This window comes from Mytilus trossulus, chromosome 6 (genome assembly GCF_036588685.1).
Source record: "Mytilus trossulus isolate FHL-02 chromosome 6, PNRI_Mtr1.1.1.hap1, whole genome shotgun sequence".
NCBI lineage: Eukaryota > Metazoa > Mollusca > Bivalvia > Mytilida > Mytilidae > Mytilus > Mytilus trossulus.
The window spans coordinates 88,938,300-88,963,541 of NC_086378.1; the positions used below are offsets into that span (position 1 = coordinate 88,938,300).

Here is a 25,242-nt window from a genome sequence, read left to right on the forward strand (position 1 = left end):
AGGTCGCAAAATATCTCGTAACTTGACATCCATTTGAAAATAATAGTAAAAATGTCTGAATTGATGGGTCAACATGGTCAATGTGGAAGCTGTCTAAATATGAGAAAATAAACGGTGGCAGATAGGTGAAACTTACATTAATGAAGAGATAAATGAAAAATGAACAAATTTATACACGATTTATATCATTCTAAGGCTGTCCATTAGCACCAGAAGCGACAAAGCAGCACATCTATTTTGGATGAGCAAATATTAACTTTTTGATATGGGACAAGCTCTGTGGTCTCAGGGTCCCAGCTTGTCTTGCCAAACAGCAGTTTGATGTCAGAGTAATCTCGGACTAGGATAAGATAAAATAAGTAAAATGTGAATTTAACAATAATTCTAATTATATCAATCACACCACACATATGGACCATAATTTGGTATTCAGCCTTTGGTTTCTTTTTGTATCCTTTTTTATAAGTTCTAAAATTTTAACTTTTATTTTGTGGGTTAATGTGTTGGTGTTAGAATAGTATGAATGGAACAATTGAATTTTTCAAGAAAAAATTAATACATTTTGATTCACCTTTTACGTGACAGGAAACCAATCTTTATTTTCTTTATTTTGCACAATATAATTCAAAAGGCATAAATAAACACCATTACTAGTGTTACTTGCTTCTTGTTAATATTTAAAATCTATTTTCAATGTTATATTAAAGTTTTTTTTAAACCTGACAGGAAACCATAAGAAACTGAAAGCATTTTTTTAGTTTTATTTTATTGCAAAATCTGCTTAAAATAATCTGAACAGTATACTTTTCTTAAAATCCATCTTAAATGTAACAGTATTATAAAACTCCTAAATATGTGCTTGTTTTGAAAACAATTAGTACAATTTATTCAGAATTGTCCATATTTTATTCATTGATACAGGATACCATGATCGTTGTACCTTGATGTTTTGGCCAAAAAAATATATTTATATTTGGTTTTGAAATTCCAGTTATATAAAATTTATTCCAAATCATTGGCAATGTAAAATTCTTTAAATCCAGTAAAGAAAAAAACTTTTAACTTGGAATTAAAATCTTTAAAATAGGCACCATGTGATATTTGTGACCTGTACACCATCTACATGGTTTCCACATTTTAACCTACTTTAGTGGGCTAAAATCAATAAAGTACTTCCTTTCAAGTCATGCCTGGTAAAAGTTTACTTTTCCTTTGACAAGTTTATTGCGTTTCTGAAAAGTGTTTGCAGAACATGAATAAAAAAAAAAAAAAAAAAAAAAATTGTGACAAAGTTACCAACTTTGTACATTCCAAGTGTAACGGTATATTAACATGCATTTTTCATTTAATTATCTTTATTCACCTAAAATATCCAGTAATATTTACTGCTGAAGCAAAATCAATCCAACGAACATCGGCACCATGATAAGAGATGTAATTTCGATTGAATTTTCCAAGGACCCTTTACATCGTTATTGGGAAACGTAGTGTGTTTAAACGTCTGTCAAATCTGAAATCGATTTTGTCAAGTCATTGGGCATTTATTTTCACACAAGATCGTATGTAACATTAATGCACATAGGAAAAATAATAGACCCCCGGCGCAATCTCTTTGAAAATTGTATTTTCCTTTTTTAAACAAGTCGAAACAAGTCTACAGATTATGTTTGCTAACATCCCGTTGGAAACAAAAACAATGTTTGGAACTAGTATATCGTATGTCCGGCTGTAAGGGCGTGATCACATGTTAGTCACATGTTTCACGTATGACCGGAAATGATTAGAACTTAAGGACAAAAACAATTTTAATAAATAACTGGACTTCTGTTTCGTGTGAAATGTAACGCATAACGATAACGTCATTTTCTTACTTAATTATTACGAAGATCAAAACAAGAATGTAAATCATCTCTGATTTACCTGTTTGAACATCTCTCCAGAGTTCATATTTGCATATATTGTTTTTAAGAATTCTATTACAACAAAGCAGATTACATCATCTAAAATTTGCGTTACGAAATCGGACACAAAAGTCACGCCACTGTTCTTACATCTGCTACATAAATACTTATAGTTCTCTGCATTTTCTTCTGACTATTCTTATTGGTCGATGTTCTTTGTTATTTGAAAGCAAAAATTACGAATTTGCCGGTGACGATTATCTACAAATCAGTCAGCGTTATGCTCTTCGGAAGCAAAAAGTAACGCGACAAACGACACAAAAATACGGTTGTAGAATCTTTGAAATATGTATATTTCAATTTTTTTTCTAGGGAAGAGTAGCATACACTTGTATGTTGATAAAAATAATGGTATCTTTAGATGTAGTTACAACTTTTCTTACAGTAATTCACAATTTTATCACTTTTCTATAGTTATAGGAAACGAACCCAATAGCAAATTATGGTCCATATACAAATATTAAATCTTGCTTCATTAGTCATATTTAAAAAAAGAGGGAACTATTTAGTTAATTCTGGAAAACAATTGTTCTCTAGGGAAAATAATGAATTTTCTATTTTCTGACAATGTACATATATTGTGTTTATTCTGAAATTACTCCCAACACTTGAAAATTTAGATATTAAATCAAATCATCATGTATACACTTTATCGCTATATGGAAATCTGCACCAGTTAACCTGTGTTTGCTTGAACATGTTGAACTTTAATATAATATCTATAACACATGTTTTGTTTCTGCTCTCTAACAGTACTATAGATTCCCTCAACACAATGCTCATTTCCCAGAAGCTGAACACAGATCAAGTTTGAATTTTGGTGGCGTCACTTTTCCTGTTCTAAGAGTTATGCCCCTCTACAAATGGAAAAATTGTGGATTTTTTTTTATGTTCTCTTTCATGTCTTACTTTAGTTTGGCTCCACCAAACATTATGCAACTTATACACAATGCTTTTTACTAAAAAAAAACCAGATCAAGTTCAAATTTTGGTGGCTTTACTTTTACTGTTTTAGAGTAATGCCTTTTACAAATGGAAAAAGATGACTTACATTCCTGTTCTCTAACTTTAGTTTGCCTGTACTAAATGTTTTCAAACATATACACAATGCTTATTAATACCACAAAACTCAGGTTAAGTACAAATTTGGGTAGAATCACTTTTACAGTTCTTGAATTACATGTATGTCACTATAATGATATGCAAGCAAGGGTCCCATGGACACAATCTCCATTTATTTCTTCACACCTTCATATGTTGAGCTGATTTTAAGTATGTGAGTCTTCTAAGAGGGGTTGCTGGGAAAATGAAAACAAAGCAAATATGTCACTCAGCCTCATTAGAGCTCTCACAATTACAATTCTTGCCAGAATTTTATAAAACTTAAACTAAAGGTTGATATCATGCAGCAATATTTCCTACAAGTTCTATATTGGTGGAGATCAACTTTTGAAAAATAGAGTTATTTCCCTTAGAAATATTAAGTTTATGGAATATTGCCTTGTTAATTAAATAAAGAATTTATTATTATTAAGGCTCTCACAGGTACATTTTTTCTTGTCAGATTTTTTGCTATGATGGGGAGATTAGAACTCTTTTACTATCATGACTATGATGTGTAAATAAAAGAACAAAACATTTGCAAAAGCAGATTTACAGATCTAACATTGTTGGGTTGATGTTGAGACGAGTTGTATATATATCATGTATGTTAATTTTATACATATATATATGTAAGAGCTAGGCTCAATTTTATGTTCCTTTGACTTTAAATTACAGTTTGTTTTTTTTTTGGTTTTTGGTGGTTTTTTTTGGGGGGGGTCATTTGAATTTTCAATTCAGTTTTATTTTAAAGATGTAGGGCATACCTTAAATTTTTTCATGTATTTGTATTTCTAATCTGGTATTGATATTAAAGGTAAAAATTTTGAGAATCTGTAACATGTTGACCTTATGAGTACATGTACCAAAATTTATCTTTATATGAATTTGAAGCTATACTTCACTTTTTGTGGTCTTTTGAAAAATGTTGTTTGTGCTGTATTATAAGACCCCTCTACCAAGATTTTTCTTTTTTGCATGCATACATATAAAAATTGTTGTGTTTATCAAACCCATCATAGGTTTGAAAGTTGCTTGCAATTCAGAAAACATAATTATCAAAATTATCAACAAGACAAGATCCCACTACTAAGACTAGTCATGCTAGTAATGAATTAAGATCGTTGAATTTGTCAGTTGACTCATTATATCCCTTTAATGATGATGGACCTTATTTCTGAATATACATTGGATATTTTCTGCTGGCTAATTTATTTTGACCTATTAACTCACTGTTGAACAAACAACAATCAAACCATTTTAGAGGTCATGGAAGTAAAATATGTTCAAATTGATTGAAGAAGTTTTGTTGTTCATGTACTATAAATCAAATACTAGCTTTACTGTCTTAGAAACATTTTAATTAGAAAAAGATCTTTATAATCTTAGTTTGTTGATAAGCATGATAAGTCTGGGGTTTTTGAGTGTGTCTGTACTTAATAGGTTAAATAAGGAAAAGAACAACAAAAAAGGAATAAAAAAGGAGTATTATTATTGGTTTAAAAAAGAACAAAAAATGTAGTATTGGTTTAGAATATCTGCCTTTATAAACCTTAGATTTTGGATGAACATCCTGCAAGCAGGCAGTTGTGTAAGACCTATCTTACAGCTGTTCTTTTTACTATTTTTTTGTGATTCACTGTTTTTCATTAATCACATTTAATTATAATGAAGATACTTTAATCAGACACCTGCGTTTCACCGGAGCATGAAGTACCTATTGTCCTAATTTGTCCTTGTAGAAAGAAACAAATATTAATTTGTTTTTTATTGTGTACTCTTTACAAATTAAGGTAAAAACAGCAATCAATAAATTTATTGAATACACACTGATGAGATATTGGATTAGGCTAAACAAATTGAATTATTAGTTTCATGTCTGTTGTATTGATTTAAGACTTTAATCTTTATTTATCGTGATGTTTTATGTCTAAGTATGTATGCCTTCAACCCCATATGGGTATATACCTGTGCATTATTGAATATTACTATTTATAAACCTACATTTTCTACCTGACTGACTTTTAAAATAGATTCATTATTGAAGAGATGTTTTTACCATTCATCTGGTCTGTCGAAACAACCACAACCGAAAAACATTGGTGTCACACTTATTAAACTCTAGACTCCAATCTTTATTCATGGTTCTCTCTGAGCACTCCTGCTTCCTCCATCAATAAAATCTGACTTCCACGATATAGCACAACAGTGTTAAAAGTGGTGTTAAACACCAATTGGTCAATATTAAGTTTTCTTCTCTTTTCCTAAATATTTTGTCGTGTCCAATTTTCTACATCTGTTTACATGACATTTTATGGTAATGGAGTGTCTGTCCGTCTGGCATCATTATGTTGGACAATAACTAAAAAAAATGCTTAAACTTTTTTGCTTGAAACTTTAGTAAATTGTTTATAAATCAATTGACATGAGCTCCCGTTATATTTCTAAACATTTTATATTTTTAGTTTCTGAGCTATTGGCTTTTATTCATAAAGTGGAGTGATTTTCCATGTTTTCAGACAATATTTTTAAGAGCTTTGAACATTTTTCATGAAACTTTGGTGATTGGTTCATATCTAATTGTTACTTATTGCTCTTTCCCTTTATATTGGGACATAGCCTATGTGTTTTAGCTGACTTAAGGTAAGTTCATTCTCTTATGTCAGGGGCGGATTTAGGCGGGGGCGTGGCGGGCGTGCGCCCCCCCTAAAATTTGCAAAGCATGGGTTGACTTCAACATATTTAAAGTATCAGAAGAGACCATTCAATCTTTTTTAACATTCAAAGTATATAAAACAGTCAGTTTAACAGAATCAACGTGATTACTAATCAACTGACCTACGCTTAGTTCTATAAATGATTTCAAAGGGAGAAGTCCAACGCGGAGCTGCATTTGATGACACATATAATAGGTTTTTAGCAGTTACACATGTAAAGTAAAAAAAAACTGTTACATTGTATTTGCGGTTTTTATAATCAATTTGTTTGATAATTGAAGTTCCAAAACACCCCTTACTCACTTTCACAATTTCATCATGACACGGTCAAGAAAGCAGTCGGCAGGTAAAATTATTTTATAATATCCGTAATGAAAGATAGAAATACTGTTTCAAGCGAAAGGTTAGTTTATTAATTTGTATCTCTGTGTCTATATTTACTTCTCATTTGCAACCTAAATATTTAGCCGAAATCTGTACCGTATTACTGTATGCTTGGGTCCCTAGAAAATAAACATAACTGCGTAAATGCATCTCATTTTGATTTTAGTTGTTTGTGGCGAACACAGTAAAGTCTGGCACGACCTCCGAAAAAAAAAATGTAAAAAACAGATATTATGAAAGGACAATTAAAAATCGCTGGTAAAAGTAGAAATTTTCGTTTGAAAAATATATTGGTCTTGTGAGTAGTTGTGATCTGTCTCGTTCACTATGCGTCTGTCTGTCCGCCCGTCTATCTGTTGATTGTTGTCAGGTGTGGATTAATATAAAAAAGAAGATGTGGTATGATTGCCAATGAGACAACTATCCACAAAAGACCAAAATGACACAAACATTAACAACTATAGGTCACTGTACGGCCTTCAAGGCGGTTTCAGCTTGAAACTTTAATTCCTCACTAATTTTAACGCACAATAGTTCGAGATATCAACATTGCACCCCTTTAGAAGAATATTTCAATAATTTTACTTTAAAAAAACCTCCAAATTTTTTTCGCCTCGCTCCGCTCGGCGAAAATAAAAATTTGCGCCCCCCCTAACTTGAAATCCTGGATCCGCCCCTGTATGTGAAGCAATATCAAAATTATGACAATCAAATGCAAACATGTGTTCACGGGTCATTGAATTTTTAACAACAGCTTAAAATATTACTGTCATGTTTGATATCAGGCAATCACTAAAAGTGTATTGTTGAACCTTGCTTTAAACATGATAAAGGAATATTTTTCTGATGGCCTGAGTTAACAATGTTAGGAAAATCCAATTTAATATTACATTCATTGGGAAATGGTCATTTTCCTCTTGTGTGTTTGTTCTGTAGTATTAACGTGGTTTTATTGATGGGCATCATTAAAATCGTAGAATAACTGCACAGCACGCGGAGAAACTTCATCACAACTGACAATTTAATACAATAATACCACATTGAATTATATAATTTTATCATTGTTTTGAAATTTTTGAACATCTCCCTAAAGGGAATTATAGCTTGTTGAAATATTGCCTAATAGTAGGGTTATTCGGTTTAATAGTCGGTGTTTATATAGCAGGAGGGAATTGAAATGAAAGAGATCAGTATTTAGGCCAAATTAGGAGTCTAATATAAACCTATAGCTCCTTGATTACAGGGATATTTGTACTACATGTATTTAGATATCATAACATCCTTGGTTTCAAATCTTTAGGTTTTCACATTCCTGATGAAGGTTTATCAAAGAAAAGTTTTTGGATACACACACATTTTTAAAGTGTTCTAGTATTCTTATTACAACTTTTTTTCTTAAATAAGAAAAGTTATTTCATCAAATTTTATTTCATATAGATTAATTCTGTGTTATATATAATGCCATGTGTTCATCCAAGTCATTGCACTATTTCCGTACAGTCCCTTTAATAGCTAAACTCCAAACTGCTATATGTACATATCCAATGGACACATTCATGTAAATTGTGCCGTTTAAATTCATAGAAACAGGTCTTATTATTAATTTTTCAAAATTTTATGGAAATTAAACGAGCTTATCTATTTTAGTCAATTTTAGGTGGGTAAAGAAAATAAATATAGTTACTCTGTTAATTATTTTTTTTATAAGAAAATTAAAACCACTTTTTGTTTTACATGTATTTCTAATTTGAATAGATCCAGCATGACAGTAAAAGCCATAAAAACCATTTAAGTCTTAATGTCTTATTTTAATGTAAATTTGTGCAGATTATAAAATCATTTATCCTTTTAAAAGATAAAACTCAAAAGAAGTTTTTTTTTTCTGCAGATGTGTTTATTGTTGTCTTTGAAATGCAGTATAATTTTATCATTGCATTTATTTGACTGACAATGAATAGGTTAAATCTGTCTTTGTTGGAATTACTGTTTGATCTGTCAGGCACCAATTCTAATTATAGGTTGGTTATGCAAAATTTATGTTAATAAATGCAGCTTGTTATTGCAATGCCAATCAACGAATTGTCCTTCCTGGCAACTAACTTATAATTTATGTCAATTTTTTTTTTACAAAAGTTCCAAAGACAAGTTTTATTTCTTTACATTTTGTGGAATTAAAATTGAGTGTTTGATTTCTATTTATTTGAATTGATAAAATTTTGAATTTTTAATTGGATATTTGCATATATAGATAAAATAAACCAACCTTTTTTTATTGATTTAAGAAGTTTTATGGTACACTTAATGTGTTCTTGCATCTTGCTACAAGATTGCAGTTATGACATGTGTTAAAGGTTCAGATTATACAGGTTGTACTGTATAGGGTCACAGCAAACACATCCTGAGAATTCTGAAAGAATAGATTGTAGATCTTTAGGTATTTGCATTCTTCTTGCACTGACATATTGTAAAATGTACTAAAAAAAAAACAAGAATATTTCACTTGAAATATATAGAGAACAAATCAGATCTTTTAAAAACAATCAGAAAAGTACAAAAAAAACATAAAATTTATGAGTTTTATATCAGTTCCTGGTAAAGGGTTAACTAAGTATATAGAAACCTGTATTATTGATGTAAATTATTTAACAGTTTTCATCCCAGACATTTCAATCATTGGTACATTAGGAGATAGATTTAAGTTAACTATAAAAATCTTTCTCCATTTCAGAATACATCAATTTTCTGCAAATAATAAGTTATTATCTTCTTCAATGCATAGATAATCAGGTTATCATCTTTCACTGCCCATTTTTTTCTTCACTGAAATGTTTGCTGTTAACTTTTAAGAGTTCAAGAGGGAAACCCCTTGGCAAATCATAACCACACACACACACCCACACAACCACACGTGCCTACTCATTTAGGGAGCAGATTTTACATAAAATGATAATCTGTAGGTAGGTTATATGAATTCAGTTGAAATATGGATTACAGAGGATTATGAAATAAGGCTGTATTTAATATGAGTTCTGTATGCATTTTGAACTTGTTTTTTCTAGAATTTTCTAGGAAAAAATTATAAAAGTTGCATTTATCCTTCCAGAGAAACAATCAACTCTAAACTTAGGAAATACTAGAAAAAATATTACACTCCTCTAAATTTTATATCTTTGGTTCTGTCATTGGTGTCATAATTAAAGACCAATAAAAGTATTGGATTTTAGAACACTAACCATTTGTGAAATCTGTAGTTTATGATAACTTCAATTACAAAAATGTTTATTTCTTCATAACTTATATATACTCTGGTCACTCTAGTTTTGACATGTAATCTGTGAGGTCACTGATACATGTACATTAAAAACATGTAACACAACACATGTGATCTTAAAAAGGTCACTTTACACATAGTTTTTGCATGATAATGATGTTTATTTGATAGATTACTCAGAATATTTTTTTTATGAATTCAAATAGCAAAGAAGTGACCTTTATTGGTCTTTAATTTCATAGAAATATGATAGAATTGTAATAAAACTTTATCATATTGAGCCTTGGTTATGGATGTGTATTTTCAACAATGTTTAATGTAATTCAGAAGAAATGTAAGAATGTTTACTTTCTGAAGCATAAGGGCATATATACTTGTATAACTGACTGATATGTTTCTTTTATTTTGTAGGTTGTGACCAAAACAAAAATTAAAGAATAAAATTGGATACACTTGAAATTTTGAAAATGGGTAAGGATTATATCATATATGGTTATTGAATATGAATTATAAAAGATGTGAGATTTTAAAAGTCACTTATCGAGATAGCAACAGAACAGTTTGTCTCCTTTGTAACTCCAAACAAGAAACATAAAAGCTGAACATGACATTTTCAATGTTTTTTTGTGACCAAGTAATAACTTAGCCTAAATAAAATCTGCCATTGAATTTTAACACTTTTGGATTACTTCTGAAAGAAAGTGTTCATTACCAGTAAAGAGGGGGCTGATGGGTTAATTTCGTTCTTCGTGATCGAGGATGTTTTCATTTCGTGATCCGTGAAAGATGCCAATTTTTATCGTGATCTGTGATTTTGAGGAAATTAAGTCGTGATTTGGTAATGTTAATTTTTTGTGAATCGTGATTGATATTTTTTGTTTTCCGTGATCCGTGATGAGGACCCCCCATTAGGCCCCTCAGTAAAGATTCACCATTTTCTTTGTTGAACAATATATGTATTCTGTAACTCAAAATTTCTGGGTTGTGGTCTCTGTAGTTCCACACAAAAAATAAGCTTCAGCCTAATTTCAAGTTTAAAAAAAAATCTGAAGAAAAGGGGTTAGGGGAGGGGGGTCCAAACCAAGTTCCCTGCCCCCTTCCCATGTGGTCTACCAATGAGAATTTGATGTATGAATGAAGATAGGATGAGGTGTTTGGTTGTGTATAAGACAGCACTTATTTTTCTTTTTAGGTTTTAAAACATTCAGTTTATACAATTTTGTACTGTTAGTAAAAAATATCTGTTTCTTGAGGAGTTATATTGTTTGTATAATAAATGAAATGTTTCATAATCTGTATTCAGCAATGACAACAAATCACAATATTTTAGTTAAAGTGTTGGAATACTTTATAGTATAGCAGATGTTTTATAGGATGTTAAGTATTATCTTAGCCAAAATTTCTGTAGCTTAAGGAAAGAAGTTAAAAATTCAGAAACAAATTGTGTTGTTGAAAATTAACATGTAACTGATTTTATTTGGAAGTGTTTATTTTAGCTTCAGGGGTATAGGGAACATACTATGATCTTTATTGGTTGTAAATTTCATAAAAATTGAAACATATCATTCAACAACAAACAACATGAAATTATTAAGATGATCAGAAGTATTTGATAAAACATTTCCTGACATTTTTGTACTTTTATACCACAGTGGTACTTATAAACTAATTAAGATGAGATGATGTGCTGTAATAGAGACATGTAAGGTAGGAAGGGGAAGAATAAGAATATTTATTATTCAATCAAGGGCCCTTGATGGGCAGCATAACATGTACACATAAAACAATGCATCATGATTTATAACAGAAAAACATTTTTAAATACTAAAATGAAACATTAAAAAAAGTTCAGACAGATGTTTTTATCTTCATTCTATAAAAATCATATACATTTTATTCCAGGCAGGATCAGAACCATAAAATCATTACAATTATCGTTGTTATACATGATGATCATTCATGAAGCAACTTATACAGCCAAACATATGAAGACTTTCACAGAAACTGATAGTTTGTGGCCTTTTTCCCATAATTTATTTCAAATGGTCAGAGCATTTAGACACTTCATTTTCAAATAAACCTTACATGTTTGTCGGAACAAATACAAAGGTGTATTAAATCTTTAAAACAAGAATGGTAAATATGACTTTTAAAATATTGGGGAAAGTAATTAGAGCTGAATATCAAGAAAAAAATGTTGAAATTAAATTTTAATGATTGCAAAAGTGAAAAAAAATTGCATAATTTCCTTATTGGAGAGGTTGTCATGTTAAAATTGTATAGTCATTTTACCAATGTTAGTACATCATAACAGTACAAATGTTATTGAAGGTGCAAAGTATTTGAGTATTTCTAAGTGATAATAATTGATCCATGTGTTATTATCATTGGAAGTTGTGTATTGCCTTTAGGCATAGATTTGTAATCATGTCATCGGCAGTTGCGTAATTACAATAATTGTATAATACGATAATAAAGAGGGACAAATGGCTTTGAACTGTAGGTGATCCCCGGGGTAATGGTGGATAATTGATGTTTTATATGCTACTAAAATGTACTTATATAAGTTGAAATAGTTTCTAAAGTACCGGTACATATTTTTACCAAGTTTCTTTTTTGTTTCAAACATTTCCAATCATAATTTCAATTATAGAACAGTGGATCATGTATCATAGATTTTATCTCTATACTAGAACTGATACCAATAATTAATTGATGCCCTCATGGACAGTCTTTCAAGCTATGCAAGATTAAGGTCCACTTTTTTGTTGAAGATGTGTACTTTTAGAAGTTTGGACTGTGTATATTGATATCACTAGAATCAAAAATGTATAAACCATAGGATACTGGTGATTTTTTCATTTTTGTAGATATAAATTTTCATGGAGTAAGGAAAAAAATGTATTTTTGTGAACTTTTGAAAAGTTTGCATACAAGTTAAAGTTACATATTAAAAATACACTATTTTCATAATACCGACTTTTGAATTTGGATCATATAATTTTTCAACAGGTAACCTATTCTGTTGAAGACTGTTCTCACTGCCTGATACTCAGGTCAGAAAAAGTAACCCCTAAAAAGTAAAATTTAACATATCATCAGTACAATTTAGTGCAACAGTTTGCTGTTTTTTTATGATTTTTTTTTGTCTATAGAAAACAAGAAACAGTAAACCTCTTCCCCAAAGTTATACTGATTCACAGATTGTAAGCTTGATTATACTTCTTTTAGTTGCTCTTTCTTGTCCAGGTACCAGGATGTCCTACCATATAATATGTCATATAAGATTACCTGTTGAAAAATGTGAACTCTTGAGTCAAAAGTAGGTTATAAGAAAATAATCATTTTGTACTTAGTTGGACAAATAAAATTGTGTTTTACCTATATCCAGGAAATTCATGAAAATTGGTATCCTACAAATAATCATTTATTACATATATATATTATGTGAATTGTTGAAACTAATTTCCAGTTAAATTTGCGAAAGAGAACATTAGTTTTGTGCAATTAGCTCTTCCTACAGTTTATAAGTTCACAGTGCTAGTGCACATATATTGAAATTATGGACCTATTTGTTATGAAAGTGTTTACGGATATATTTTATCATATTTCTAGACATAGGGAACTTAATCTTTTTTCGTTCAAATTTATGAAGTATAAAAAGTTTGTGTATTCGATGTATTACGCTTGCTATAATAAAAAAAGTCAAGTTCTCCCATTTAGTTACAAACTATATTTGATATGTTGTAACGGAATGCCATAATCCTGTAGATTGTGTTGGCTTAAGATAATCAGCGTCATCTGTTTTGATATTCTTGTTTTTATATGCAGAGTATTTAAAGGTACCTTAAAACTTGTTGTTGGCCTGGTTTGACTTAAATTACATTTGAGCCCCTCTCCTTTTCCTAAGTATTTTGCCCATTCCGTCAACCTGGGTTTCAAAAGGAAGTCCTTTTGTTGGCTTTTAGTAATAGAAGATAAACTGTAATGAAAGCTGAATTAGTTGTGTGGGCCATGGAATTTCTTGACCACTTGTGATCTGTAGGCCTCTTGTTTTAATTAACCAAGTTAACCTTAGGTGTGTGTGGTCAACCCTATACCCATTTTTCTTCTTAAAGTTGTTTCTTTTGACATAATGACAGTTTAATTATCATTGATCTTAAGGTTAACCTGTATGACCTTGTGACCCTAGTGTCCTGTCAATACAGGTGAACAAATCATTTGACAAAATGGGAATAGAGAGAAAAACATCATTCTAAATATGGTAGGAATTCATTTGTTACATATATGTTAGTTGTAAGGAATTAATAATTTATTGAAAGGTAATAATTTAATATATTTTAATATGTTTCAAAAATTATGTGACAATATTTTTTTTATTCAAATTTTAATTTCTGATAGATTTTCTTGGTATTGATTTGTCAAAGTATAGTAAGGACTTTACTACCCTCTATAAAACAGGAAAACTTTTTATCATAGGCATTGGAATAAATATTACTAACATAACTAAAGCAGAAATTTTTAAAAAGTTGACACGTTAAATTTAGTATCTAAAGTAAAGAAAACTCTTTTTTCTCATGAATTAACATGATTAAAGTAAACAGTTAGGGTGTTCATAAACATGTGCACACAACTGAAAAAAAATTAACTTGCATGCAACACTTCTGCTTTAGTCAAAATTGATCTGGGTTTATTACCAACTGCTATATCCCTTTTAGATATACAACTCTTTATGTAATTTACAAATTATTGATCTTCAAAACTTAAAGCAACCCTAACCAAGATTCATATTAAAAATTTCTCCCAGGATGATCATCTTTTGCTTTGAGCAAATTTGAAAAATAAATTATTTGGACATTGTTGTCTCCATAAGTTTTGATTTTTTTACATTCACTAACCTTAGGCTTTTTATAGTTTAGGTACTTTCCTGTATCATAGCTGTTTGCCTATGGTTAAAGGTTGTACAACAAGCATTTGATACACAGAATATAACACCTGTCCTTTTTCATAATTTTGGTATAATTTAAAATTTTAATTTAATAATATGGAAACATGAATTTTAGTGCTATTACAAAGTCTATTTTATGAATTATAAATGTCAGATAAAAATATCATATTAGATGGATTTATACATAATTGCTGTAAGTGTAACAATATTTTTTACATATATCTTTTTATAAGTTATGTGTAATATATTTATTCCATTTAGATATATACATGTAATAGGATGCTGTTTTCATGGTTTTGGGCATATATGTATGCAAAATTTGACAAAAATATGAAAGATAATATTGAGTGTATTGACATGTGCTTTACAAGGATATCGAATATAAAAATTGTGTTTCATTAAATTTAAGTAGACAAATTAGAAGTAATGATAATGGATTGCTTAAAAATGGTGGTCAAAAAGGAAAATTAATGAGGGATGAAACATAAGATGATAACAACAAACATCTATGCTATATAGGCACTTAGTCTAATAGCAGGACCTTCTGTTGTCTGGTCTGTCATTTAAACATATAGATTTAACGTAATTTTCATTTATTTCTATACTTGCACACTAAAATTTTGTGATTAGCTTAAAAGAGACAATGGGGATGGGGAGTGTAGATTTCAATTTGATTATAAATTTTACATGTTTAAGTGACACATTGATAGAATTAACATTTAATTTTGAAAGTTCTTTGGTTACATGTTCCAATATTGGACGTTGGGATATTGCAACATTAAAGTACAAATGTACAATTATATGAAGCTGTGATATTGTAAATTTTATTAAAAGACTTTTGAAAATGACTACATTTAAAACTTGCACATCTGTAATGGCATTTTCTGTGAGTTATTGCACTTTGACTATGATCCTGGGATTCCTGACTTTCCACAGCATTTTGCATCATACTCACACCTTATGACTCTTTAACTTGCCACATGGTCCAGTGGCTTAAAAAAATCAGGTGGATTACCCTCCCCACCCCCTCCTACCTGTTTGGTTTGACAACTAATGCTTTTGTTTGGGGACATTTGATTGGATCCACCCTTTTTATATGACTTGATTATGTAAGAACCACTCTCTTTTTAAAAAATGTCGGATCTGCATCTGTTGTAGAGGGTCATTTGCTTTTACAGGATCATCAATTCAGGAAAAAAAGCTTTAAACTTCATGATATTGGTTTTACAAACAACAAAATACAGAAATGAGTTAAAAATATAACGAATTGAATAGTAAGCAGATACTGAAAGCATTGAAGCTGTTGGAAAATTCCTATCTCCTTTTATTGCATCCATTTCTTGGCTAACATTAATTGTTCACTACTCTTTTGAGTTGAAAGGAGAATATATGAGAAGGCCACTTCTTTTAACCCTTGTAATTGAACAGTCTGCGCCAAAAACTACTAGTTCAGACACTAAATATCAGAACTTGTCGCTATATGACTATACATGTATAAACTTTTGAAAATGTTCACTAGTTTGAAAAAATATTTTCTAGTCTGGGACTAGTGGCAAATGGTGCAGACTGAAACTAAAAAGTATTAGAAATCTATCTAATAACATTCTTATATATTATTTTTCTGATTTTCAATAGGTTTTAATCTGTTATTCATAGTTTTGAATTTTGTCTGATAAATTACTATACAGGTTTCATACTTTATGCACTTAATACAAGACTGTAGAAACTGCCAAATGGCCTCATTTTGAGATTGTTTAATTAGGGCCCCGCCGACTAAGGCGGGTCGCCCTATAGTGATCAGTCTGTCCGTCCGTCCGTCCGTCCGTCCGTCTGTCCGTCCGTCCGTAACACTTTCGTGTCCGCTCCATATCTAGAGAACCATTATGATTTCATACTTAATACTTAACATGATTATCAACCAACACCAGAGGGTGTGTCATGTTGTATGTACAACTTTCTAGGTCAAAGGTCAAGGTCAAAAAATTTGGTTTTAGTTGACAACCCCCTGTCCTGTGGTGAAGATCGTGTCCGCTCCATATCTAGATAACCGTTATGATTTCAAAGTTTATACTTGACATCCATTTCAACAACCACCAGAGGGCGTGTCATGATGTATGTACAACTTCCTAGGTCAAAGGTCAAGGTCAAAAACTTTGGTTTAGAGTTGACAACCCCATGTCCTGTGGGATTGTGTCCGCTCCAAATCTAGATAACGGTTATGATTTCAAAGTTTATACTTGACATCCATTTTAACAACCACCAGAGGGCGTGTCATGATGTATGTTCAACTTCCTAGGTCAAAGGTCAAGGTCAAAAACTTTGGTTTAGAGTTGACAACCCCGTATCCTGTGGGATTGTGTCCGCTCCAAATCTAGATAACCGTTATGATTTCAAAGTTTATACTTGACATCCATTTTAACCACCACCAGAGGGCGTGTCATGATGTATGTACAACTTCCTAGGTCAAAGGTCAACGTCAAAAAAACTTTGGTTTCAGTTGACAATCCTGTGTCCTGTGGTGAAGATTGTGTCCGCTCTATATCTTGAGAACCATTATGATTTCAAATATTATACTTGACATCCATTTTAACCAACACCAGAGGGTGTGTCATGATGTATGTACCACTTCCTAGGTCAAAGGTCTGTCTGTCTGTCTGTTGATCTGTCCATCGCTAACAAATTTGATCCACACTATATTTTGAGAGGACAGCTGTTATTATTTCATACTTTATACCTGACAAACATTTTCAACTTAACATATATATAAAGCAACACCAGAGAATGTGTCATAATGTATGCATCCTAGGTCTAAGGTCAGTCTGTCAGTCTGTCCATCCGTTTGTTGTTCTTAACAAATTGTGTCCGCTCTACCTCTCGAGAACCGTTAATATTTCATACTTTATACTTGGTGGGTCATAATATATTGAAGGCATAATTCTAAAAATATGTGACAAATATCAATTGGGCAGCACCTTTAAACATATTGTTCAAACATCAATCCATACATCCAGAAGTCACCTTAGAGTAGTCAACAATTAGTTCACATCATGCAGTCATATCACTATTATACTATGAAAGTAAGATGAGAATATTTATCAGTTTTAACTTAAAATCTTAGATTGAAATCACACATGAGACTCCTTAGAGTAGTCAACAATTAGTTCACATCATGCAGTCATATCACTATTATACTATGAAATAGTACTATCACTATTACCCCACGTTATTGACAGCGGGGCCCACAGAGATGGCTTCCATCTCAATGATATCTAGTTAATATTTAAATTTGATCCAAGGTTATACCAAAAAGATATTTTGCTGCAAAATTTCCTATATAAAATGTTCATGTGTTTAAATTATCCTATTTGGGGTATTTTGGCCACGAGCATCACTGAAGAGACATGTATTGTCGAAATGCACATCTGGTGCAAGAAAATTGGTACTGTTAATTTTATTAAGGGACGACATCAAAAGTTCAATGAAGGATAAAAAACTTAATTCACATAGTTTTTTCACTGACCCCCCTACCCCCCTCTTAACTTAATTTGGGAAAAATTGATTGACCCATATGGATATATGTAAAAATCAATGTCGGATAACCAAATCTTGCAGCAGTTCAACCCCACCCCCAAACTATTTAAATGAAGTTTTTTATCTTACATTGATCTTTTGATGTCGTCCCTTAGTATTGGCTCATATCTATTTTTAAGCTGGCTGTAAAGTGGTCATTTGAAGTCAAATATGTCAATTTCCTGATGTGTAATATGACATCTGAAGTGACCATTCTGCACTGACGTGTCAGGATTAAACCTGATCATCAATAACATTCATAGCCATCATAGGATTTTGAAAGTCTTAGTCTGAATACTTTTACCAATTTGTGCATTTTCAGTTTGATACATTTAACAGTATGACCCCTTTATTGGCTAAAGAGAAAACACATTTTTTTCTTACATGTCTAATTTTTAAGGGATTTTTTAGTTTTTACCTTCCATTCCAACAAAGAATTACCCTTTCTGAGACCTTATTATACAGTTCAATAGACAATCATATATCTGTAAACTTTGATAAGAATTTTTTGATAAAAATTTAATCGCAATTCTCATTTTTATGTTCTGGATCAAAGGATGTTTTAAGATTTAACGCATTTATGAAGACGGTAAAATGTGAATAAAAGAAAAATGCAATTCAAAGATTTATAAAAATTTGATGGAAGAATGAAATAGAAAGATTTTAAAATACTGAGTAAGAAAATAAAATTTCATAGTTGAGTGAAATTCAGTAAAAGGAAAAAAGATATAATTAAATCAAAGTTAGTCGGGTGAAAAGAAGTAGAAAGGATCTTGAGAAAATCAGAAAATTAAAATAAATAAAATAATTTTAAATTAACTAAAGAATCATTGAAGTGTACGGACAGGTGATATTTTTGTATTTGTTTTCCAATTGTTTTTTTTCTTAATCTTAAATAACAGTTATCCGATGTTGAACAAGCTTATTATACATCACAAGGGATATCTAATTGAAAAATAGTAGACTCTTAATTTGTAAATTTTTTATTAATGTTTACTTTGAACTTTAAAAATGACATAAAATCAAAACTGTAGGGACAAGAAAAGCAGGTGCCATTTTAAAAGTGTCTTGATTGCATCTGCCATTCAGAGGGGGATAAATAGAATAGCCCAGGAGATGACTAATGGGAAGAGTCTGATTGAATAAGGCAATGTTCTAATGAAATGGTTCATTCTCATTCACAAGTTATACTGCCTTATTGGGATGACGAAAGGAAGGAATTTTAACTGAAAAAAATCTTCATTACTGCTTTTTGAAAATTACATACATAAAGTTTGAAATTAATATTTATTGATTTTGCTTATCAGATTGGGTTTTTTTCATGGATAGTTGTGTAAAAAGTGCTACAATTATTGGAATTTACATTTGAAATCACTCTCCTCTGATTGTGTCCATGTTGATATCGCTAGATTAAGGATAATGTAAAATATCGAAGAAAATTAATTAGATTGTAGCTGTGTGTATTATCGGATGAAAATGACTTTAGAAACTGTTGAGGAAATGAGAAGACCTAGAACATATTATAACTGTCAAATACCAAAGGTACTGTATCGCTATTTTAACATTCTAAAACCTTAAGAATCAGTATGAATAAAAATGGGAGTTATCTGTACGATTTTGTTTTAATACAATGTATTATAATAATTGTAAAGTGTTTAAGAATATTTCTTGTTCGTAAAAAGGTATTCTTCTTAATAAAAAAATTACCATATATTTTAATTTTTAAATCTCCTTTCAGAAAATTTAATCTTAGACACATAAACTCTCATCCTGGGAGAAACATTACACATTGTACATGGATAATTGGAATTTTGTTCATCTCTATTTAAAAATATAAAAAAAACACCACTATTTTAGAGTTTCGAAACAATATAGATTATATTTTCAAAAGAAAAAACTACAAATGTCAGCTTAACGAATTTTACAACCCAAAGAGCCGACATATAAAAACTGATACATGTAGTTCAGATAACAATTATTTATGTAAATTTCCATATTTAGCTGACAATTTGCATTATTGCTATTGAAAACTAATCAGTTAATTGAAAATTAGCATAAACTTTTCAAGGAGATCAAGGTATAAACTTTAAAAATGAATTAGCTGTAACATAAAGAATAGTGACAAAAATCACACATCGATGATTGATGGTTTATCATTTGTATGAACAAAATGAAAACTAGCTTATGTGAAAGAGACAGTAACCTAGAAACACAAATTAACAAGAATAACATTTGAAGTGTAGATAAAAGATAAAAGATAAATGCTTTCTTTAATGTTTTTTTCTATATTGTTTAAATTTTGGTATATCAGAAGAGTGCAAAAACAAGAGTCTGTAGCCAATATAAAGTTTGGAAATATTGCTATAATGATTATAAATACTCTTTGATAATCTGTAATTGCAAAAAAATTTGTGTTTAACTATTTCTAATAACTCTAAAATCCAGTATAACTATTTAAAGACATAAGGGGTTCTCTAAGAATAAATGTGACCATTATTGAATTATGTTGACTTATGCAAAGTGCTAATAAAACTTAAATAATCAGTCAGACTGTCAGACACTTTACTATGATTCATATAACCATGTACTTGAAATTTTAAAAAAATGCTTTTAAGTGCCTTCAAATTTTGGATTTAGCATGTGGGTCCGTATTTTCATTTTTCAGACCCATAATTTCAATCATCATAATCTGATAAAGGTCAATGGGGAGTTGAGTCATCTATAAAGTTCAAGGTTGCCCAGTACAGATCACTTCTGTATTATCTATTATAGTCTTGCTAAATAATTTGCTAAAAAAATATATCATATAGTTCTTTCAATGTTGTAAATGTCATTTGAGGTGTGATTGTCTTTCTAAAATGTCAGCTGTTGTGGACTAGGAAAACTTACATCCATACCATTGAATAAGTGCTGAACTTAATTACAAAGATTTGACCTTTAAAAGACAATGAATACATTATATTAGGTAATGTGTTAGCAGGAAGTGGATTCAGGAAATTGGCAAAAAATAACAAATAGTTTGAGTAAGTAACCTTTTGGAACATTTAAAGTTGTAACTCAGAGTACAAAAGTAGGAAGAAAACTCAAATTCAGTGTATAGTTAACTTAAAGTACTCATTGCTTAATTGTTATTGGAGTTCATTGCTGTTTTAGAAAAGATTAAAGAAGAAAAAAACCTTGACAAGAATAAAATGATGATAAATGTCATATGTTAAATGACAAGTAATAGTTGATTTTATCACATATATTTGTCAAGAGAACCATAATTAGGGCACCTGTCAATCAATTGTCCACAAATATGATTTATTGATTGCATACATGATTGTACTCAATGTCCAGTTGTACATAGTTCTGTGTATTGGCTAATGGAAGCAATACACATGGACAAAACATGTCTGCTCTGGATTGTTTTGTAAAACATGATGGTGCTTAGTATAATATGCTGAAGTAATGGCGGTTACATGTGAATGACATCAGAGATCACAAATTGTGTTTTACTCTTGAAAAACAAATATTAGGAGTTATTTCTAATATAAATCTGAGGTTGAATTTATCTTTGTGCTACCCTTATTATTAAGAATCATCTTTTCGATAATTAGAGAACTGTCTTATGAGTGGTCTTGTTACATACAATGCTCATACCAATAGTTGAAAATAATAGGTTTGTTTTCCTGCTGAATTAAATCCAAAGATTTTAAACTAGCAAGTTTGAAATCCAACTCAGCATGTTAGACTTGTCTAAATGAAGCCTAAACATGGTACATATGTAATATTTGCCACTGGAAATTTAACAACCATCAATCAAACAGTTTAGATAATTAATAAGAAGTTAGAAAAAACAATCAGTATAGTAAATTTCATGAAATCTTTAATTTATGGAAAAGGGACATAAAATTTTTGGTAAACACACAGTTAAATATTAAATTAATTGTTACATGTAAATGTATGCCTATTGGGACATCTATGATATCTATAGAGAAGGAAAAAAAAATGGAAAAATACGGTGAAAGCAAGAGAATTTATGGATAGTGATATTAATGCTTTTTTTTCTCAGCTTGGTGATGATGATGAGATGTCGGTTCTCAGCTTAGAGAAGATAGGTTCCTGTCTCGTAGATAGTTTCTGGCTCTTATTTTTTAAAAAGTTCATTTTTTTTTTTAATTATTTCAAATGACCTGTTATTTGACCCTGTAATTAGAGTGATGTTATGGAATTTATCTCCAGGTTAACTAATCTGACCAAATTATTGACTTCAGGATGGTAAAACATTTTTATGTTTCATTAATTTCTACCTGAACATGAAAAGGCAATTGTAGGGTCATAACATTTTGGTCATGTGACCATTAATGACAGGTGTTTAGAACAGGTGAACTTTTCTTATCTTGTAGTTAATACCTTAAATCTATTTGATTAAATTTAAATTTCAATTATTTAAGATTTGCCTTTATGTTTACACATCTTAAATATTTACTAATTTTCAAAGATATTCTTAACGGATTATATTGTTTTGTGTTTTTGTCCTAATCGTTGATATATGGACAGCAAACTAGAGGTATCTATATAGTGTTGTATAATGATAAGAATATTTCTAAGTATGAATTTTGGTTTGGATTTCATGACATATAATATGGAAAATCTTAGATAAATTGAGTTCGATCTAATTGGTTTTGGAGTTTTGTAGAACATGAAATTGATCATTAACGGTTACATGATGTTATGACTTAATTGGCTAAATTTTAAGAAATGATACCAGAAACTCTATAGAAATGAATACACAAAAGCTACGGTAATATTTTTGTCTCGCCTGAGAGAATTGTTATAGAATGTGAGACAAAGGGCTTATAATCTGGCAACAGTCATGTAAACTATTGGTATATTTCAGAAAGTTGAAGACCTGGACACTTCATATCAATTTTACAGTTGCCTTTGGTATGAAGTATTTGTTGTCCTTGACCTTATTTTCTTGGTTCAGCATGAGTCAGCTTGAAAAAAAATGCTTTAAACAAATCATTTTCTTGCTTATGTGTAATAGGAAAACCATATTTATTATATAGAAGTATTGCAAGGCATACATGTTCATCTGACAAGTTTCACCTTACCTTGACCTCTTCTCATGTTAGGTGGATTTCTCATAGCTACTCTATATCATGAGTAATTGTTACCTCTGAAAACTTAACTCATAAACCAGCAAAAAAAAATCAATAATAATCAGTAAAACTGAAAAGACAATTCAGTGTTTGCTGCAACAATTATGAAAAGTTGACTGAATCTTAACTCGCATGGTGTACCTTTTTGAGGGTTCCCTTTTGCAGATAATCGGATAATGGTCTTTGGCAATCATTATCTTGTCCAATTTGTATTCTCAATTTCTCCTTAGACTAAGACACCTGATAAGACTCCATAGACTTAATTACCATTGCTTTAAGAATGTTAAGTGGGGACAGAGGTATTGTTTTGTATGCTTTTCTGTAAGTTGGGACAGAGGTATTGTTTTGTATGCTTTTCTGGCTAGTTTTGAGAAAGATCTAATTTTAAATTTGACATCACAGTTCTTTATATTTACCAAACTTTTAAATTTAATTTTTCTGCTTTATTTTAATCTTTGATTCATCAAATGGCACGGATGGCTGTTGACCAACTTGTCATAACAGCTGCTTCAAACAAAATGTAAACAAACTGTTATTACGTATATAGGCCCTCTGGACATTACATGTATCTATGTATTATGGTCACAGTTCCACCTTTCAGTTATAGCCACTCAGATTTATATTCAAAGGATATGTTATACAGTTGATCTGATTATGCAGATTTATTTTTTTCTAATTTTAAGAAATATGGGTGTCTTCATCGTCTATTGACACACGTAAATATGATAATATGTTAGGTTCATGTTGTTCAGATCTCACTATAGTTGCAACAGGTGGTCCAGTTTACTACAGTACTAAATACTGACCACCCCTTGAGGCACAATCCATCCTGATGTGGGGGGAGTTGTAACATTAAGTTTTGTTGTTATTTACATCAAATATTGTTCTGATGTTACAGTTTACTGTGTGGGTGATCAGAAAACTAATGATTTTAATTATGATTATAACTAGCTGTCGATTGTTGCTTCTAGGAGGATTGAGCACAATATATATTCAGATGTTAGTTTTGGGAAAATTTATTCTAGTTGGTATCTAACTTCTTGAAATTGGTGTTTATTTTCAGAACCAAGTTCTGCCACCAGGATTTTTCCCGCTGTCAGCAGTGATGGCAAACCCATCAAGTCATGGTAACAGTTACTTAACAAATGAGGTAAATTATTTTTCAGCCCTTGATTTTGTTATGCAAGTTATTCCCCCTTTTGCCAAAATATTTCTTATTGTTTGTTATAAGTTTGGTAACTATAGAAGGCCTTAATTTTACTTCCCATGTAAAAGTAGTCACTCTTATACTTAATATTAGTAAAGCAACTTGTTTATATTGAATCTTTTGTAAGCCGAACAAAAATCTGTTTTTCCAAAAAGATTCATTTTTGACTCGTTTCACTATTTACAAGTAATTGGTTATGTTATGTCCATTATTGAGCAGTAGATACTAGCATAATAAAGGGTAGCTGCAGATATATTTTTACTATTTGCGGACTAATGTCTGTGATGAGCAAACAGTTAAAAGTATTATTAGGACCTAAGAGCTGTAGTTCTGCAGCTAAATATAGGGTTTAGAATATTAGTTCAACTTTTGTTAGCAAAATAAAACTTTATTATTTTTGAAGAAAAACATATTTAATTCAATCTTTTTAAAATCATTTCAGAATCCTATCACAAATGTTTTATTGTAGTGTCAATTTCTAAAAGATATTTTACTTAGAAATTACTGAATTGCAATTATATAAATTCAATTAATTTCTTAAAGAATCAGATTCGAAAATTTTAGAAAGCTCTTAAATTGTACCATCTTTAAGTATGACATTTATGATTTAAAATGTGAGTAAAATAATCAATATATGTAATAAAAGTTTTGAAAAACATGAATTTTCATAATTCATAGAATTTTGATATCCTTAAAGTGCAGTGTCATAATTCAGTATTGTATTACATAATCTTAGGAAAAAACATTTAAACATAATTGATATTAATTTAATTTAATAGATGAAAAAAAATATGTATTCATTTAAGGATTCATGTTTTTCACGTTAAATCTTTAAAACATTAAAAAAGAAATTTTTAAACAACAGGTGCTAGATGAAGTTTATTTGTTTTTAAAAGGTAACATTTTAAGAAAAAAAGTTGAACAAAGATTCATTAG

At 30.3% G+C, this 25,242-nt stretch overlaps 1 protein-coding gene across 6 annotated transcripts in view; it reads left to right on the top strand.

Annotated features, from left to right (window-relative positions):
- LOC134722174 (TOX high mobility group box family member 4-like) overlaps window positions 1-25,242 on the top strand; it is a 44,323-nt gene that overhangs the window by 1,381 nt on the left and 17,700 nt on the right. For 2 of the 6 annotated variants that reach the window (XM_063585752.1, XM_063585753.1), the window contains exons 2-3: window positions 9,846-9,905; window positions 24,163-24,249. In XM_063585752.1, coding sequence (XP_063441822.1) covers window positions 24,205-24,249 — 45 coding nt within the window. In that variant the 5' untranslated portion in view covers window positions 9,846-9,905; window positions 24,163-24,204. Of the gene's footprint in view, window positions 1-9,845; window positions 9,906-13,631; window positions 13,699-13,735; window positions 13,757-19,141; window positions 19,495-22,400; window positions 22,505-24,162; window positions 24,250-25,242 lie in introns of those variants that run through there. The other 4 variants (XM_063585751.1, XM_063585754.1, XM_063585749.1 and 1 more) reach the window with 4 other exon arrangements.